At 44.9% G+C, this 21,487-nt stretch overlaps 1 protein-coding gene across 2 annotated transcripts in view; it reads right to left on the reverse strand.

Annotated features, from left to right (window-relative positions):
• The window catches only part of TLN2 (talin 2), a 1,508,116-nt gene that overhangs the window by 282,065 nt on the left and 1,204,564 nt on the right, over nt 1-21,487 (reverse strand). For both annotated transcript variants that reach the window (XM_078684194.1, XM_078684193.1), the window contains exons 37-39: nt 17,023-17,145; nt 10,084-10,227; nt 8,694-8,855 (exon numbers count right to left, since the gene is read on the reverse strand). In XM_078684194.1, the coding sequence (XP_078540320.1) occupies nt 8,694-8,855; nt 10,084-10,227; nt 17,023-17,145 (429 nt within the window). The remainder of the gene's footprint in view (nt 1-8,693; nt 8,856-10,083; nt 10,228-17,022; nt 17,146-21,487) is intronic.

Here is a 21,487-nt window from a genome sequence, read left to right on the forward strand (position 1 = left end):
CTCTAACTTGAACGTTCCATACTTAGGAAACGTCAGTTCTTCATTCCCTTCCGAAATCTTATTCCATTCACTAATCCATAGTATCGTATGCAAGCCAACATTCGCTGCCATATAGTAAGCTGGTGTACCCTCTGGCGGTGCCTCTTCCCCGTAATAAGAGTTCCTTCTTTTTCTCTTAAAAATCTCTCTCAAACATTTAAAACACTTCATGTTCAAAACCTACAGTATTTCTATTTTCTCCACGTTTGTTTACTTCCCGATGACAATCCACCAATCTCAGCTCAGTTCTTGCTAACTGGCCTATCAGAACGCGACTTCTCACTGACGTCACACCAGCCGCCCAATCCCGTTGCGGCTCTCGCCGACGTCACACCAACCGTCCTATCACGTCGCGGCTTCTCACTAACCGGCCTATCTCTGCGCGACTCTCGCTGACGTCACTCGTCCCCCTTCGCAGCGGTACCCCTCCTTTCTCAGCTCGCCTCCGCGGTTATGCATTCGTCCCATTCATACTCTGAAAAATGATTACTTCCGTCCAAGCGATCACTTTTCCTTGACTGTCCGTCCACAGTCTAGCTGTAATTGTCACCTTAACCGGCGAAATGTCTTTCCGTTTACCTCCAGACAATCGCCTTCTCTGATAGGTTACTTACACACAGTAACTTTCGACCAGCGTCCGTTACTCACACACTCACTCTTACACTCCCCCTATTCGGTCCTGCGGCGGTCAATGGTACCTCATGACCTCCTTACTCTGGTCGACAATTACTCTGGATGTTCGATACACCCGAACCACTTAAGCTCTACCCCGAACTTAAGATTTTACCAGGTTGCGCGCGCTCACAACCTTCTCACAATCACGCTACAGGCATTCAACTCCGCAAGACATTACAATACAAATACAACACAAAACACCGCAATCTGTCCACGCATGACCCTTGTTATACTCACTCTCGTCCGATACTGCTGCTTTTCTCTCTCCGTCAGCGCCTTCTTCGGCAGGCCACCTCTCGAACTCTAGGGACCTTGGGGTAAACTAACCTAGTCTAGATTACCTTCCTCAAGAAGATAACTATCCTACTCTGCTACCAACTGCTAACGCGGGATTTCTGGTCTATTGTTATCTTACCAGATCCCAGCTCAGGTCGACTGAATCGTTGGTACCTGTCATTGAGTAAAAGGCCATCCACTACTAGGTTAGTCAAGAAAGAACTTACACCACTCTAAAGAACCACTTACCACTGGAAAAGGTTAAAAAGTTTATTGTAAAGCCAAAAGTATCTGGAGATACAAACATCTCAAAATAAGATTCAAAAGATATACAGGTATCAATATAAAAAGGTACTCTCTGAATGCTCTTAATCGGCAAAAGGAAATTATCAAAAATATCTCAAATACCATTAGAGTTGCAAAAATCGCTGTGAGTTGCAACTTGAGAGTCATTTACAGAAAAGAAAAATACAGGTTAGTCTGTCCCTACACTAGACTAAGTGACATCCCTACTTAACAAGATCTTTACCTAAAAAGGTGTCAGCAGTGGTGACTTCCAAAGAAGATCACACACTTCCCTTAGTCTTTGTCTCAAAGTCGAAGTCTTTCAGTTCTCCATCTGCCTACCCATCCGCTCTCTTAGGCTCCTCAGATCATCTGCCCTAACTCCACCCCGGGGTGCTTTCCCTAATACAAAATCACATTTCCAATAGGAACGCCCCTTGAGACGCCTCTCACGTGGTGCAGTTTCGAGCGGCAAATTCCGTGCTGGTGCTTCTCGGGACTCTTCATTAAAGTTGACCTTGCTTCCCAGGCTTCTCTCCGACCAGGCGTACCCCCTAAAATTCCTGAAGACTCCTACAGGCCTGTGCCTGGCGCCTCTGAACAAGGGCCTATTCATTATTTCTGATTTAAGTCCCCCTTGCACCTGCAAACAGACACTCTCTCGGTAGGCCCCAAATTCCAGCATCTGCCATATCTAGAAGTCATAAAACATCTTTGAACAGACCTATCGTCCGTGCTCTGTGCGACCTCTCCTTAACGAGCTCATGCAGATCAAAGTAGCGACTTTATCTATTCAGGCCTACTAGAATTACATGAAACGGGCCTCTGCAATATGCACATTAAATTTCTTTGTTTAAAGAGTATTTTAACTAACACACATTACTAAAATATAACACATCTATATAAAACATATACTTCAGTTCTAGGCCTAGTAATACATTTGCCGTAAAATGACATTAGAATCCAAGTCACTTAAAAGTGTAGCAGCATCTTTCGTTTCTTGTGAAATGCCATGTGGCCTACACATTTTCATGGTTTGCAGAATTACATTTCGTTTTCACTTAGCCATCTAACATGTGACTCCAACATCATTTTAACATCTCTACAACCTCTACATTAGTTTTTCACACTTACATATGCATCTCTATTCTAATTAAACACTCATATATATTTTCTCTATATAAGTTGACACTCCTGTATATTCCACGCTAAACTAATACTACGTGCTTGTAAATATGGTGCACTTCTACATTTTCAGATTTGTGCTCTCTCACCGCTTTATTCCTCTAGAGAGTACACCTTGACATGAGTCCACAGTCTTACGTGAGATGGCACCCGACGAAGAAGAATAAAATAAAGCCTCGCTACACAGACACGTTTGTCTCTATCAGGAATATTGGAAAACTATAGGGATCAGTTCCAATGGTCCTGGCTACGGTGGGGGACCTTGCCAGGCACCTCATCCTGTGAAATAACTAACATAAGTCTATTTTTTTATGTCGGGTGTAGGGTGTGTAGAAGCTTGCTAAGTTAGTGTGGAAGATTACACATTTAACTAACGGTTATTGATGGGCAATAGAAACTAGGATTGCTTTATGAAATGAAACCAAAATGGTACACTGACAACATCCAAGTGTAACAATGGGAACAGTAGAGATAACCACTGTCGCTACTGAGCAGCGCAAACTGTTAAAATACAGATTACTCCTGAAATCTGTATAAGTGCTCCAGCATACACCATTCAAGGTTTCGAAGACACACTTTAGCAGACTTAAAGGGCAGGAGGTAGGGGAAATAAGGAGATTTTCTTGGAGTAACAAATCATATACAACAGTTATTACCTAGAAGTATAAGACTGCATAGGAAAAAAAGCTTGCTACCTCTCAGGTCAAAGTAGCTTTGCGGGCTCCCAACTGGTAGTAAATAAACATTGACTGCACATGTCTGTAACCAAAAATTCTCTTGGTCGTAAAAATCTAATGATGAACAGCTGAAGTATATCAGCAAGAGAACAAGTCACCTCAGTGATGGGAAGGTAAAGAACGCTAACATTGGAAATACCAATATCAGTAGAGAGGAGGATAAAAGGGGAGTACACACATTGTAATGATTTTAAAAAATGGAACCTTATTAGGAGAACAAAACTCGGAGGTAATCTAGCAGGGGCAGGTCTGAAATCCTGTGAGGACCTAAACAGGAATTCTAACTAATCAGTTAAAAATATCTGCAAATAAGGCATGCACTAGAGGCAATTAAAGAGTAACTCATAAGCGTTCAATACTTATTCATCACATGAGGCACAGTTCAAGGTAGGCCGAGAGAAAACAAACATCTAAAAATGTCTTAATGCGCTTCTGTATTCCGCATGTGAAAACCTTGGGAATCTGAGAAAGAAGTGTTCAAAAGATGAAGCGAGCCTTGGAGACGAAGGGTGGAAGGAATCAATAATGTACCAAATAGAAGTGTCTGTTAAGACCAACCTGCGTGCATTGTGATGCAGAAGTGAAATGGACCTGAAAAAAAAATGTTCGAACAGGCTAGCTATAAAGCTTATCCTCAAGGTGGAGGGGGGTACTGGTGGAAGTTATGACATTATCAACCTGAGGCAGAAAATGGCATGCTGTAAATTTGGATAGCGGGCATATGTGTAAACCTCGAGATGTGTGAAAACGTTCTAGGTGTATGGCTTAGTTTCCGAAGAAAAGCAAAGCTATAATACCTTCAGTAACACACTTTCTGGTGGATACTCTGCGGATTCCTCACCTTAGAATGCTCCCCAGGCACCAGACTTGTTTGGAAAGCCTTTGCAAACAATGTACCAGCGTGTCGCAAGGTGGCGTCATGCAGTTTTGCACTGACACCACCCCAGCTGTCACGGAGTGGAGGAGCATATATGTGACCCCTCTGTGCGTCAACATCAGATGTGAGGAATCTGCTATGAGCAGCAGCCATCAAAATATTTGCTTAAGAAGGAAGACTACTGCGTACAGACAGAGAGGATAATACAGACTAGCAGAGAATTCACCAAGAATTAACAGACAATGTGAAGTTTAAGAAGATGATACTGTGACAACTGAGTCCTCATCCTTTCCAGGAAAGCGTCAAATGTGCTGAAATCCACATCTGTCCAGTTGCAAACAGAACTCACTGGACTTAGGGGAAGAGTATAGTAATGGATTAAGATAGGATATTTATTTGGTATATTGTAGAAGTCACACAGTCCACAGGTATGTATCTGCTGTTTTAGAAAATACTCCTAAAAAGCTACTGGTCAAGCAACCCTGCATCAAAGTCAGACAGCTGGATGGCCTACTTCTGAAACACGGCCCACCTCCACACGTCTGAAAATTGTCCCAGCCTTCACACAATTCTTGGGTCACTTCATCAGCAGTTGTCTTGATAATATGGATCATTCTGAGTAGCCCTTCTATGTGCCTAGGAAACTGTTAAAAAGTCTGCTCCATGACCCCTTAGGATCAATTTCACTGTAAGATGCCCTCCGTGCGTGAGGGGCCTTGATTCAGCCAATGGGGAAGGGGAGCAATACCTGCGGCTAACTTCATTTCAATGCTTGCTGCATCTGAAGTCCAAGGCTGGTCAGGCAGTACAGCAACCCCTTGCCTTCACAGCTGTACAATGCTGCCAGTGCTCAGCAAAGGTGTAGGAGTGAGTCAGCACTCTGTGTCCCTATTTACAGAGGTACAGTTAATGACCTTTGTCCTCGGACACTTTTTGGACGTCTGGATTACTGCGACTATGTCTGGGTCACTGTTGCTACCATAGCTGAAAACAAAGATTGGATAGGTGCCTCGTCATGGCATAGGGTTCAGGGACCGGATGTTACTTACCACTTATAGGTAAGTGTGCACACACACAAAAAGAGGACTCTTAGGTGAATACCTTAGAATTACATTTATCTAAAACCCTTTGCCTGTGTCCTGTGTAACAACACAATGCATTAACAAGTCAGTTTAGAAATTAATGACCAAAAGTTGCAAACCAAGTTTAATTCAAAAGGCAACACATTACTAAGCAAAAGAATAAAAAAGAATTAGAAAATGGGTTTAAGGGAACAAAACAAGTAAATGTGGAAGAATTAAGCAAAAAAAAAAAATTCTTCTATCCAAATCATCTACTAGGTCGCAGTAGTGAATTGAGACTGTTTTTTAAACTCTCCTTTGATATGGGCATTACGGAGAAGTTCAAACCAGTAGCAAACTTCAGAAAGTTCAGGGCGATCCCCTCACATCAAAGGTATCCTGGAAATATAATGTGGGGAGTGTGCAACAACCACATAAATCTCCCTGTTGTTGCGCAACAGTCACAAGCCAGAAAGGGATTTTCCAGTACACCAGAACTCATGTCACTGTACAGATCGAAACTTGGTCAATATTCAGGTCTGGAGTTTAAGCATGAAGTTCTCCATGGTCAAAGCTTTGCTGAGGACTTGGGGCCTTGTCAGCTTCCCAGCAGAGAGACCCTTGAAGCAGGCAGCGTTCCTAGCAGTGATAGATACTGTTTCCATGACTGGCAGAATAAAGTCTCCCCAAGATGAACTTTCAGAGCTCATACCAACAATCCTCAAAAGCTCCATTTCTCTGGGATCTACATCAATATCACCCTTAGCCTTGGAGCTCACGACATGCAGAACAAGGAGACTGCTTGATGTCAAATAGCTCAGCTGCAGAAAGTGAAGTTCCCCACCAGAAGGAGACTTCAAAGCTGGTGGAAAGGGCCTGATCACTTCCAGTCTGGACAGAGGCGATGCTTTGCAGTCAGTCAATCCCAACACCCTCTTGACCTAATTAAACAAGGTGCTTCATGCAAAAGCAAGATTGATAGAATTTCGGAAGTACAAGTTCACTCCGTTGTCCACCCACATCACATTTAAGACCTGCTGTAGTATCTAGAAGGCAGCCAAACTCTGGCACACACTATTTATGACCACAAGACTAAAGCATGTCATGGCATTTATCATTACTGCCAGACTGTAAAGAAAGAAACGCAGGAACGAGGGGCCATAATGAATGATATTCTCTTGCTATGCCCCACGCTCCGGAAAACCAACTCTTTCATATCCACAAGGCTCCATTCCTGCTCCACTTCAGCAAAAGCTAAACTCAATTTCCTTGAAAGCATTTTTCCAAAAGGTGCCTACCCAGATAGCAGACCAATCCTTCCATGGCCACCTACACCTCAGCATCTCTGCTGCTCTCCTGCTGCAAGGAACCTACCTGCAAGCCTCATTCTACCAACATACCATTCCCACTCTAAATACCTACAGCTGATTATGTATCCCCTCATCCATCTGCCTTATCATCTGTATTATAGATAGCAAAACATGCATTACAAACGATTATAAGCTACGGTATGTTAAAGACCTGGCTACCAAAATGCCTCCTGACATTAGTAAAATCATTTATTTTTGATGGGCTATCAGTCCTTTCAATGAATCAGAGAAAGACAATTTTCTCAATGAGGACCTAAAAAACAAATGTGAGTCAGAATAACCTTTACAATGGCATGAGTCATGCATAAAACGGATTTACCAGTAGCCAGGTCAAGACGACAAGAGTGTCTTTATTGAAAATAGCCATGTTCTCGCAGATCCTACCTGTGATCCTTAATACCCCCATCCACTAGCTCAGTTGGCAACTTCTATAATCAAATTTGCTTCGGCATGCAAACACTGCATCAAGTGGGATACACTGACTCAAACTTACAAACAAGGCAGATTTTAAGCACATGAGTTTGAGCGACACTGTGTGCACAGGCACACTTGCTTAGTATGAGCTCCACGACTATGCTCACTCAAGCACTTGGATTCAGATATTGTGCACTCTCGCTGCTTGGCCATGAGTTCATGTTAACCTGGGGTCTGACCTTGAATTCTTTTAATTTGGAGGCATGTACTGGCTGGGCCTGAAGGAGACTGAACAAGAAAGCAGGCATTAAGGTCCTAACAAGAAAGTAGACACTAAACTTCTTCAGTCCTACAGTTTCTAACTACTGGATATAACACCTTGCTCCAACTCCTGCTGGCAAACCAGGTAAAAATTCAACAATTAAAACTGGGGTTAAGTTTGATGGGCAACATTTTCACCAAAGGCAGGTTTGTATCCTTATCGTTAATGAAGGAAAGCACATTTCTTTTATTGGTAAATATATTTGTGTCCACTGCTGCCTCTGCACTGCATGTTAAGCCCATGTAACCATAATTTCCACAGGAATCCTCTCAGTTTTTACTCCTTCATGGTTGATAACAAGCACTGATCATAAATACCTCGTCACCAGACTATACACCTCTATGCAGGATAAAACCAGCCCAGGTTAGCAGTCTGTTAAGGGCAAGTGGAATGTGGTTTATGAACCCCCAATTACAGGCGTAATATTTTGCTCAAACTGGAGAGCTTTCTCTCAACCATGGGCAGAGGTTTATAAACTATAAATGTATCCACAGAAACTATTATGCTCCCAATGTGCTAGCTGAAAGAGGTCTAAGGGAGAGAACATAGGATGCTTGCGATGCTGTGCTCTATAGGAGTGGTTCTTTTATTTTGACTGGCAATGCTCACTGGTGGTAAAATTTTATGACAGGGATGGCACTATGGCCATACCCAAAGACAGCTCTGTTGGGGAATACGCGAGATTGCTTTGACACTGCGCAAGTATACGGCTACCACATTACTTCTACAGAAGAGATGTGTGGCAATGGGTTGGAGAAGAAGTAATAGCAAAAAAGATCCAAGACTGGCTGAAAGACTAGATTGCTTCCAATAACGTTGAATAGCACTTATGTTTCCTTTCTCCCACAGGCAGGTAGACAAAGAGCATTTGGGTTCCTTTATATACATGCATAGTGAACCAGGATGCAGCCTTTCTGTACAGGATATCAATGTGTAGTCAATGCAGCAAAGGCACTGTACTCAATTCCTTGTTGAGACTGACATTAAAAGCACAGGGCAGATGGTATCCAATATATTCACCTTAGTAGTGAGTATGTGAGTCTCTGTTGTTATTAACTCAAATACATTATCTGCACTCTGTTATTCAGGCTTAACCACCATCCAGATGTACCAAAAAGCTGTTAGGTGCTGATATGAGGAAATGTGTAAATTCCTGCAAGATAATATGTCTTTACTACATAAAATGAATAAAAATACATTAACAACAGGTTTTTAGGTGGGAAACAACTTTAAAAAGCAGAACTGACTAACCAGGGGCTCATTTTGAGCTCTGCAGGACATATGCTGAAGAAGTCTTTAAAGTGCCTGTAGCATCTGTTAACAGCTGGAGATAGTAAACATAAGACTGGTAAAAAGGGTACTAAAATGGAAAACATCTGGGAAACACTCATGGAATGTGACTTGACATCTGTCTCCGACAACATGCCGCAGTTTCTACAGATGAATTATTACCTTGATGGTTTTCACTAGATTGGCGGTGCTGTTTGCAACTTCCTTGGCAGACTGCACAAAGTGCCTCTTGGCTACCGGGTTGGCCGTCTTTGAGGATGCTATTCTGCAGGCGTTACACAGGGCGGAGGTGTGCTTGGCAACTATTGTAGCTGCTGACAAAACCTACAAAATAAGTCAATTAATGCAATCAATGAGACGTGTGAGTGCTATGGGAAGGCCACCAACTGGGTTTCAGGAAATAAAGAGGATGAAATATTAGTCACAAAGAGGGAGCAGTGAAGGAAGAAGCAGGATTGGCACACAGTATAAGAGCAGAGGAAAGCAGCAGGAGTGGAGCTTGCAGGAAATAAACATGGAGGATGAAGGCACACAACATGTATGAGAAATGGAACACCAGAGAGCAGAGAAAGGAAGCCAAAACGCATGGGAGTTGAAGCAAAGTGCCTTGCAGGGTGGGAAGATTCAGTGTTGAAAGACATGGACAGTGAAGCATATAAAAAGTTGGAGAAAACTAAGGATAGAGGCAGCAGAGCGTGGCGGGGAAACAAAGCGATTTCGACTAGGGATACGGACACTTGAATGAGTGGAAAATCATACTCAGAGCTGTAGCAATGAGGCTAAGGGACGTGTGGCTTTGAATTGGGCACAGTAAGGCTTAACCCCTTGCCTGCTCATGACGAGCTCAGCTTGTCATGAGTTGTGCCGCTCGCACGCTGATGACGAGCTGAGCTCGTCATGTAACGCGGCTTTTAGAAAAAAGCCGCACAGCGCAAAAATAACCGCCACACGCATGCGGTTAAAGGAAGAGAAATGTAAAGAAAAGGACAATAAGACCTGGAAAATTGGTTTACGTTGGGGGCTAGAAGTTCATAGCTCTGAAATTTCCCAGGTTCATGCGTGAGTAACTCATCCTGTCCAGATTTCGCCTTTACATTCCTGGAAATGTAGTCCTAATTTTATACTGGTATTAATAAGACTACGAAATCCAAAATGCAAAGGAAAATGTCTGAACTACATTAACTATTCTCTTTTGGAACTGTAACACTTGAGAGCTCTGTGGGTCAGCAAAGATCTGTAGCAAGTCAGTGATATTTGGTGGGGGAAACAATGAAATGTCGAATTATCATGGGTTGGTGGGACCTAAGAGAGTCAACAGGAGTTAGAGGATTGGGAACATACAGTTTGGGACTCTGGGTACAACATACTCGTTTGGTCAAAAGGGTAAGTGAATATAAGAAAGGGTACAGCAACACTAAGATTAAACATTGGAGAAAGAGCAAAGACAGAAAACTACAAGCAGGCGGCACTCTAAAAAGACATGACAACTCAGTGGAAAGTAATACACGTTTAAACAGACACATCATCTTCCGATTTCATCTTCACAAATTACCTGTGATGGGCTACTAGCTGGGTCCACCAGATTCTGACAAGCCATCTGAATAGCTTGGTTTGCACGGGCAAACTGGATGGGGTCCACCAACCCTTGGTGACCAGCCTGGCTGTTGGGATCAGATATACCAACAAGGTATGCAGCCTGAAAAAAAGGAAATGGATAGTGAAATGCAATATCCACATAAGCAAATGTACAAGCTATTCATGTCGCAGTCAGCTAAGAGCGCTGTGGCCGAAAACCGTCAAACTATGCGATCAGAGCATACAGAGTGGTTTGCACATAGTATACACTGGACTGGCAGCACAGCCAGTGGCTCAGAATACTCTGGTTACACTTGCAAGAACTTCGGATGAAAGGCAAAGAAGAAACCAGGCAGTTCCTAAGAAACTACCTAGCAACGGATACTTGATTGGAATTTCACCATTACACTGATCTGCATTAACAACAGAAACCAAATTAAACCACTAGTAGGTAGCACAATACCCTAAAACACCACAAGTCTAGTGAGGTCTCATAAGCAACACAACTATGATTTACAGAGCAATTGTTTTTTAGGAACACTTTGATTTTTCAAACTCAACCCTGTTTAATCACATATTCTATGCACTACTACTTTGCACATAACTGTAGTATAAGGCGCAGTACCTTACCATGCAAATTAAATCAGTGTCCTCTGACACTTAATTTTATTAATTATGGTCTGTTTGTGATTGGTCTCAAGTAGCCTACAAATATAGGGACTGTTTTAACTATTCTTGAGCACACACCTGCCTTGTAGAGCATACATGATGGCTGCCTGGCGTCATGTACAAAGAGGGTTCTTGAGATACATTAAAAGATAGGGGCAAGAGTATTTATTTGATTTTTTTCAAATTAAAGTGTAACCAACATATATACAAGTCAACATGTACCGGTCACTGGACAGCAATTGGACAATACAACATTCGCATGGGAAGACCTATTTTGATCTTCAAAATTAACCATTTAACCCCCTCCAGCCTCTTACCTCCCATCCTACAATGAAGAAATACATTCAATTGGGGTGGCTCACATTGAAGCGTGTGCTCAGGTTGGCTGGGGGTATCTCGCCAGTCTGCTTCATGCACCCTCGCTGAGGAAGTCATCAGCGTTTCCCAGTGAGCGGGCAGCGGCACAGTGCAATTGGACATCAATCTAAGCCTTCAACCTCAGGTGCGCTCACTCCCCCTGTAGAGCCCGCCATGTACTGAATGGGCTGGAGCCAGCTCCCAGAATGCATCCAGGTATTCCCAGCAACATGTGACCTCCTGTAACTAGTCTTCAACAGCACATGAGAGGCCACGACCCCAGTGTATCACCAATCTGTTGTTAGCCAGCAGAAGTAGGATGGCAGTGAGTTTTCATACTCAAACAGAGATATCTTTAGCACAGCCTTGTAAGGCAATCAGGGGCGTCCTAGGGTTATGGGCACTCGTCACCTTGTCCATGATGCAATGCACCTATATAGAGTTCTGCTATTCCCGCGCACTGCCAGACTAGGTGGAGGAAGTCTGCATCCTCGAGCCTTCAAAGGGTACAATCACAATATTCCCTAAAACCCATTTCATGTACGGATATTGGTGTGCGGTATATCTCCTGTCAGAATTTGAGTTGCATAAGAGATGATCTGTAGTTGGGGGGCAAGTATACCTGTCTGAGCACGAGAGGAGCCAGAATTACAAGGTTATAGAATTCACAGAGACCGCACTGTATGTAAACTCTATGCTTTGATTATAAGATTTCAAAATGGGGTAAAGAGACACTAAATGGAAAATTGCGAGTATATGACTAACAGAAAGCAACAGATACTATTTCTTAACTTCCTATACTTGCGAAGAATTAAAAAAATGTCTGATGCCATAATTAACGAGGCTGCTAATATGTATTGTCAACTAAGAATTGGAAGTTTAATCAGCAGATGGCATTCTCCCACCTTCACCACCAAGTTATCTAGCTTGGTCTCTTCTGCTCTTTTCTGCCCTCTTCTCAACATCTGGAATTCTTTCATGCACACATCTTTGATGAGCTTCAGGGTGATGAGCGATGACAAGCTTTCATAGAACTGCAATTATAGTCATTTCACAAAGTTGGAATGACAATATAAGTATGCATTTGGTAAACTCTACATATTGGCGGTAAGATGCCTCAGTGACGTATTGGTAGTTGCAGAAATCTGCTGAGCATTTAAGTCACCTATACGACTGGGCAAGACAAACTACACTTTCTACCTTTCCTTCGCTCGGTAAAATGAGTACCATTAAACTGGATGTCAACACTGGTTGTTTACAGTCCTCAAGACGAGTACTCCAGTACTGAGCAATGTATAAAAAACAATTAATTATGAATTATTATTTTATAGACTATTTCATCTGTCACCCCTTATGTTCTCTTTGGAGAAAGTTTTTTTTTATTTAAATCTAAAGAAAGCATGCCACAATACAGCCTGGATTTGTGCACATACCACTACATACACAGTATGAGGCTTTAATGAATTGTTGGAGAGTGCTATAGAAATACTACAAAATACACTTTAATCTTAATGTAGACTGAATGAGACCACAGTGTGTCTGTAGCCATAATTTAACGGAATCCCAATGAAGCAGTCACGAATACTGTATAAGGATCTTCTCTGTGCTGGATTTTTATTAGATATTACATAAACTGATATAGTTTCTTCTAAAATGCCAAAGAAGAGTTGATTTAATTCTTGAGGTCAAAGATGAGATACGCTTAATTTCAAGATCAAAGTGAAATAATAAAACCATTAAGTGCCAGCATTTTGAGAAAAAGACTGCTCTGTTCCTGCTTAACTGCAAGCTGCCTTTATTAAAGAAAATTAAAATTCCTGTCTATAGATCAATGAAACGAGTGAGTGAGACGCTGTTTTGCAAACATACAGTGTGATAAAGTACTGTTTGTTACACTGAGTTCAAGACATTTAGCTGGTTGATGAGATTCATCCTAATCTAGAGGAAAATATTTACACACATACAAATATATATATATATATATATCATATATTAACATACATACACACACATAATTATATATATATATACACATATATATATACACACACACACTGCATGACGTAAACCCAGAGCCTTGTTCAACTTACAAAACATCCAGTGCACTAAAAGAGATCAGCACACAAAAATGGAAAGAGGTGATCCTTTAAACAGAAATATTGTTGTTCTGAGTCAAAGTAATCACAAATAGTCACATCAACAAACATGACCATGTGTCTATTCGCACTGCACTGCACTGCATTTATTATTTTGTGTGACTTCTATAGATGGATGAAGTGTCGAGGAGTTCTGCCGTCCAAGGAGTCAGTAAGAGCGTGTCGTCCATCGTAGGTAACGGAGAGTGGAGTAGCCTCTTCAAAGAGGTTCAATCAGAAGAAGCAAAGACCGAATTCATGTGCAACCCTGACAGCGAATTAGGTCAGCATCACTATATAGCCTTCATAAAACATAAATTGTTACCAAAAAGAGAGGAAAAATGTTTAACAGCCAGACACTAAACCAGCTCTCACCCGACCCCCAAGCTGACCACGATGGAATCGAATCAGAATAGATTTCCTCCTCCTGCTAACAGCAAATCCTTTTAAGTAATACTTGCTCCTTGATGCAAACTGGGATATGATAACATGTTTGGAGAAACAGGATTACTGTGAATAATAAAATTATGGACCAGTGGCTCAGGAATAGAAGGGCTTTTTGAAACTAGTCCCTTGGAGAAAATACCTTCTATCCGACATCAGTCACTAGAAGAAAACCATCTAATTAATATGTTCGTGCCATTCCTAATAAAATCCCTTGATAATCTGCCTGAGCAAAACTTGTGTACGGTGAAGGCCCGACTTGTGCCACAAACTGCAAGGAGCAGATGAGAGGAGCTGCCTTCTGAATGGCAAATTTATTGGGGGTTTATAGAGAGTGTCTTGCCGCTATGTAGTTATTGTCAGAGCACACACGTACCAGACTCAGCCGAGGGTCATATATCTTTTGCCCTAGGCACCATAACACATATTTGGAGAGGCTGACAGTCTTCGCCTTGAAAGTAAACATCAATTATCAGCCACATATATCAGGTAAATCTCAAAAAGCTAGCGGAGAAATTACTCTTAAGGCAATAACCATGAGTCACTGATCTCTTCTACCAGCCTGTCTACAATTTGGTATTGTTGGAATGCCACAGAGACCCTCTATAAAAGATTAGGATATTAAACAACTATGTTGAAAATGAGTGACAAGGTTGGGTGCCTATTCCAGAGAATGTAGTATAGACGGGACTGCGCCAACAAGGCCACTCTTCAAATGATACGTCAAAGATGGTGTCAGGGGAAGGGATCTCAAAACGAGTAGTACATATAATCACATTCAGAACCATGAAAGAATGTTTAACTGCAGTGGTGGCTGGGGAAGATGGCAATAGCTACTCATGAACAAATAATAACACAGGGAAATTTTACAGCCAGAAACAATCAGCTCTAGAGCACAAAAGAATTAAGAGAAATAACTTAAACTGGAAGTAGCTGGCTTCACTGCAAATCAAAATGAAAAAAGAAAGTTAAGAATGGTTTGAGGCAAGAGTACACACTGAAGAGAGTCAGAGCGCCTGCAAAACAGGAGGAGCAAGTACAGACAAAAAAACTAAATGCAGAGAACTGACATGTCTCCTTTCAAAATCTTTAGAGCACTAGGTTACAGAACAAATACTCTCCACATAATGATAAGCACTATTGCTTTAGGGATATGGTCGGTGTATATTAAAGCACAGAGGTCAGGCAATATCACTGATGCTCATGGGAAGAATGACAACATAAATTATGAGCGGTTTAGTCTGAAGAGGATGCAAGGAACTCAAAATGGCTGTCTGATTTGGCATCTCAATCTTACCATCAGTTTCACTTCAGAATTTCATTTAGGGTATGGGAACCCACCAGTCATTTCTTTTGAAGAGGAACCAAAAATCAGATAATGAATGATTGTTGATAATTGTTGCCACTGGAGTGCTACAGTCAGCTGCAATGGACGGCCCTCACAACAAATGTGCAGATTAGTGCTAATCATGGTTGTTTTAGTAGAATTCTGTCTTCTGGGCGTTTCATGGAGCAAAGGGGGCTTGATGCAGATGTCAGAATCAGATGAATGGTATACATTAATCTGGGACCTGGAACTCTAACGAAATTGTCCTTGTGATTCTGCCATTTGAATTTTAATGAATTACTTTAAAGTTTCATGTTTGGAGAGCTTTTGGTGGTGTGCAGTGAAGGCCCGGTTTCTGGAGATAACTTGGGTCTCCACGTAGTAAGCCTTGTGCACAGGACTTTGAATTTAATCATTGTCTCCCCTGGAGCCTGTTAAGGGCTTGAGCCAAGTTTGGCATGGGCCAGTCATTTTATGTTGGGTCTCATTTGGCAGCCTTTTATGGGAGTTAAAATCATAAACTCAATGGGTGTTCCCAGAAACCCCCCAGTATCTTATTACATCTTCAGTCAGGTTTACCCCCACCTCTGCTCAAAATGATACCTCCTCTCCCATCATTCACTTTCTTCACCTGCCCATGCAGTTAGTGTTTCACTACACCCCAATGCTCCATGTGTCTTTTTCTTACTATGGCACCACTTTATTATTTTCCTCCTTACTTATTATTTTATGTTTGGCCTATTCATTCTCCATCTCTGCCAATAGTTGCTTTCCCTTTTCTCATGTTCCCCTTTCTTTTTCCTCCTTCATTTCCTTTCCTGCTTTGGGTTTAAGTTTGCAGTGGACAAAGAAAATGACCACCACCTTCAACTGCGTTCTATCTTTTTTTTGTTTTTCTGGTCTTCTTTGTTGTTAATGACTTTTTGATTAATTGTGGAAAAGGGTCATTAAGGAAATGTTAATGTTATTGGGATTTATATAGCGCTCGGCTGCCCCAGCAAAGGGGCGTCCCGGCGCTGCGAGCAAAACTAAAACAGAAAAAGAGAGTGCCAAAGGAGAAGAGGTGCGGTTAATGAAAGAGGTGGGTTTTGATGGCTATCCTGAAAGCCAGAAGGTCCTGCATACCACGAATGGTTTCCGGGAGGCTGTTCCAGAGCTTGGCAGCGAGCAGGCTGAAGGATCGACCGCCCATTCTGGCAAGATTGGTACGGGGAATGACCACCAGATGTTGTCCTTCTGAACGCAGTGACCTCCCAGGAATATACTCCGTCAGGAGGGGGCACAACATCGGGGGGGAGGCGGTTTTAAGGATTTTGAAGGCAAGACAGAGTGCCTTAAACTGAATCCTTTTTCCCACCGGGAGCCATGCAATTTTTTCAGAGCTCCAGCCGCTGAGGAGTGGCGGGGGAGACCTACCAACGCTCTGGCGGCTGCGTTCTGCACTCTCTGAAGTCTGGCAGTTTCCGCCTGGTTAGCGCCCAATAGGAGGGAGCTGGCATAGTCCAGCCTAGAAAGGATGGTAGCTTGGACAATTACCTGGCTGGTGTGACAGTTGAAGAACTTCAGCGTAGGTCTTAAATTGCGCAGGATGCCGAAGCAGGTGGCTGCGACTTTTTTGGTATGGTGAGTGAATTTCAGTGCTGTGTCGAACCAGACTCCCAGATTTTTTACACATTCCTTGGGCTTAGGCGGTTGGCCTAGAATATCAGGCCACCAATTACCGCCCCAGGATGAACAACAGAAATGATTTTTTCTTTATTGCTTGATTTGCTAAAACAACACTCCTGCCAACACCTACTTAAACTGTAGTGACAACTCTTTATTTGGGAGTTTGGTGAGACATATGTATTACCTTTATAGTGGTTGCATTCTTGAACTACGCTGTAGCAATAATCCAAAGATACAAATAAGAATTGTGAGTGTGTTTGTTAAAACTGAACTAAACGAGCAGACTAGCAAGAATATAAACAATGTATGTGTGTACCTGGGCGGCTGCCTCCGTGAGGCCACATAGGGCCTTTGATGCAACTCCAACACATTCCCCAAAGACAGGCAAGTCTCCAGTCTTGGCATTCTGAGAAATTCCAGCCATCGACTCTCCCAAGACCTAGAACAGAAGGCGTATGATGTGCATATGTCAAACATGCTCTACACAATGTTACAGAAATAAAGGACATATGTAAATAAAAACCAGACATGTCATTGGGTATTTCTAACTTGCCATTTACTCTACAAATGCGCATCGTTTACTGTACTAAAAATTCTTGGGAAGTGATATCAGAATAATATCTTGTCACAGTCTTCTGTAAGCAACATCACCAGCTCCATGCCTTTGGCGTGTGGGTTGTAATATTGCTGCACCCATAGGATGGATGGCAAGCATAACAAGCATTTACAATGCAATGGTCTCGGCATCATTAAAGGTAGAGCTATTGGCATTGCTCATGACATTTCTTTTTTTTTCTTTAAATCATAAATAAATGGCATTGTCATTTACATTGTCAATACACACCACTCTGCACTCAACTGCACTCACCTGCACTGCACTGCACTCACCTGCACTGCACTCACCTGCACTGCACTGCACTCAACTGCACTCACCTGCACTGCACTGCACTCACCTGCACTGCACTCACCTGCACTGCACTCACCTGCACTGCACTCACCTGCACTCACCTGCACTGCACTGCACTCACCTGCACTGCACTCACCTGCACTGCACTCACCTGCACTGCACTGCACTCACCTGCACTGCACTGCACTCACCTGCACTCACCTGCACTGCACTCACCTGCCCTGCACTCACCTGCACTGCACTCACCTGCACTGCACTGCACTCACCTGCACTGCACTCACCTGCACTGCACTCACCTGCACTGCACTCACCTGTACTGCACTGCACTGCACTCACCTGTACTGCACTCACCTGCACTGCACTGCACTCACCTGCACTGCACTCACCTGCACTGCACTGCACTCACCTGCACTGCACTGCACTCACCTGCACTGCACTGCACTCACCTGCACTGCACTGCACTCACCTGCACTCACCTGCACTGCACTCACCTGCACTACACTCACCTGCACTCACCTGCACTGCACTCACCTGCACTGCACTCACCTGCACTGCACTACACTCACCTGCACTCACCTGCACTGCACTCACCTGCACTGCACTCACCTGCACTGCACTCACCTGCACTGCACTCACCTGCACTGCACTGCACTCACCTGCAAGGCACTCACCTGCACTGCACTCACCTGCACGCCACTGCACTGCACTCACCTGCACTGCACTCACCTGCATGCCACTGCACTGCACTCACCTGCACTGCACTCACCTGCACTCCACTGCACTGCACTCACCTGCACTCACCTGCACTGCACTGCACTCACCTGCACTGCACTGCACTCACCTGCACTGCACTGCACTCACCTGCACTGCACTCATCTGCACTGCACACACTGCACTCACCTGCACTGCACTCATCTGCACTGCACACACTGCACTCACCTGCACTGCACTCACCTGCACTGCACTGCACTCACCTGAACTGCACTCACCTGCACTGCACTGCACTCACCTGCACTGCACTCACCTGCACTGCACTGCACTCACCTGCACTGCACTCACCTGCACTGCACTCACCTGCACTCACCTGCACTCACCTGCACTCACCTGCACTGCACTCCACTGCACTGCACTCACCTACACTGCACTGCACTCACCTGCACTGCACTCACCTGCACTGCACTCACCTGCACTGCACTCACCTGCACTGCACTCACCTGCACTGCACTCACCTGCACTGCACTCACCTGCACTGCACTCACCTGCACTGCACTGCACTCCACTGCACTCCACTCCACTGCACTCCACTGCACTCACCTGCACTGCACTCACCTGCACTGCACTCACCTGCACTGCACTGCACTCACCTGCACTGCACGCACTGCACTCACCTGCACTGCACGCACTGCACTCACCTGCACTGCACTCACCTGCACTGCACTGCACTCACCTGCACTGCACTGCACTCACCTGCACTCACCTGCACTGCACTGCACTCCACTCCAGTGCAGTGTGCACTGCACTCACCTGCACTGCACTCCACTCCACTGCACTGCACTCCACTGCACTCCACTGCACTGCACTCCACTGCACTCACCTGCACTGCACTGCACTCACCTGCAATGCACGCACTGCACTCACCTGCACTGCACGCACTGCACTCACCTGCACTGCACTCACCTGCACTGCACTGCACTCACCTGCACTCACCTGCACTGCACTGCACTCCACTCCAGTGCAGTGTGCACTGCACTCACCTGCACTCCACTCCACTGCACTGCACTCCACTGCACTGCACTCACCTGCACTGCACTGCACTCACCTGCACTGCACTGCACTCACCTGCACTGCACTCACCTGCACTGCACTGCACTCACCTGCACTGCACTGCACTCACCTGCACTGCACTCACCTGCACTGCGCTGCACTCACCTGCACTGCACTCACCTGCACTGCACTCACCTGCACTCACCTGCACTGCACTCACCTGCACTGCACTCACCTGCACTGCACTCACCTGCACTGCACTCACCTGCACTGCACTGCACCGCACTGCACTCACCTGCACTGCACTGCACTCACCTGCATTGCACTGCACTGCACTCACCTGCACTGCACTGCACTGCACTCACCTGCACTGCACTGCACTCACCTGCACTGCACTGCACTCACCTGCACTGCACTCACCTGCACTGCACTCACCTGCACTGCACTCACCTGTACTGCACTCACCTGTACTGCACTCACCTGTACTGCACTCACCTGCACTGCACTCACCTGCACTGCACTGCACTGCACATACCTGCACTGCACTGCACATACCTGCACTGCACTCTGCACTCACTACTCTGCACTCACTACTCTGCACTCTGCACTCACTACTCTGCACTCTGCACTCACTACTCTGCACTCACTACTCTGCACTCACTACTCACTACTCTGCACTCACTACTCTGCACTCACTACTCACTACTCTGCACTCACTACTCACTACTCTGCACTCACTACTCTGCACTCACTACTCACTACTCTGCACTCACTACTCTGCACTCTGCACTCACTCCTCTGCACTCACTCCTCTGCACTCACTCCTCTGCACTCACTACTCTGCACTCACTACTCTGCACTCACTACTCTGCACTCACTACTCACTACTCTGCACTCACTACTCTGCACTCACTACTCTGCACTCACTACTCTGCACTCACTACTCTGCGCACTCACTCCTCTGCACTCACTCATCTGCACTCACTCATCTGCACTCACTCATCTGCACACTCACTCATCTGCACACACACTCTCTCTGCACACTCACTTCTCTGCACACTCTCTCTGCACACTCTCTCTGCACACTCACTCTGCACACTCACTCTGCACACTCACTCTGCACACTCACTCTGCACACTCACTCTGCACACTCACTCTGCACACTCACTCTGCACACTCACTCTGCACACTCACTCTGCACACTCACTCTGCACACTCACTCTGCACTCACTACTCTGCACTCACTACTCTGCACTCACTACTCTGCACTCACTACTCTGCACTCACTACTCTGCACTCACTACTCTGCACTCACTACTCTGCACTCACTACTCTGCACTCACTACTCTGCACTCACTACTCTGCACTCACTACTCTGCACTCACTACTCTGCACTCTGCACACTCACTCTGCACTGTGCACACCGCTGATATCACGGAATCTTCCACCACACTTTCTAAAACTCTATAGTCCGAAGCATAATAGGCACAGAACCAAAAGAAGGGTAGACATTGCTTAAAATAATCTTATTGTATTTATGAGAAGCAAAAGCGAGACTGTGAAATGTGCTGAATATCAGTTTGTTACGAATCAACAGAGTGGAGTTAGAGAACTAAGAAATAGTAATTTAGAATCCGGGTTAGAAGGAGTAGTAATCACAAGCTGAGGATCAACGGGCGCGAAACAGCGTGGTGGGCGCGCAGGAGACGCAGATCAACGGGCGCGAAACAGCGTGGTGGGCGCGCAGGAGACGCAGCGTGAGCGTGCACATCAGCTGAAGATCGCCGGAGAAGACACCGAGCCTGCCTGCTGCCGTGACTGACCCCCTGCAGAGGGAAAGAGCCCGGTGAGTGGGGGTAGAAGGGGGGGGGCGGCAGAGAGGGAGTGGGCAGAGAGGGAGGCTGTATGTGTGTGTGTGTGCGTGTGTGTGTGCGTGCGTGTGTCTGTCTGTGTCTGTCTGGTGTGTGCCTGCCTGCCTTTGTGTGTGCGCGTCCACAGACCCTGGTCGGCTCGTGCACCGCTCTGTACTCCCTTGCGAGCTTACATGGCGACAATAGTTCTCGTTGCCGAGACCTAAAAAGCATTGTAAGATGTTGAAATAGAGTGCGGC

This window comes from Lissotriton helveticus, chromosome 3_2, assembly GCF_964261635.1.
Source record: "Lissotriton helveticus chromosome 3_2, aLisHel1.1, whole genome shotgun sequence".
Taxonomy (NCBI): domain Eukaryota; kingdom Metazoa; phylum Chordata; class Amphibia; order Caudata; family Salamandridae; genus Lissotriton; species Lissotriton helveticus.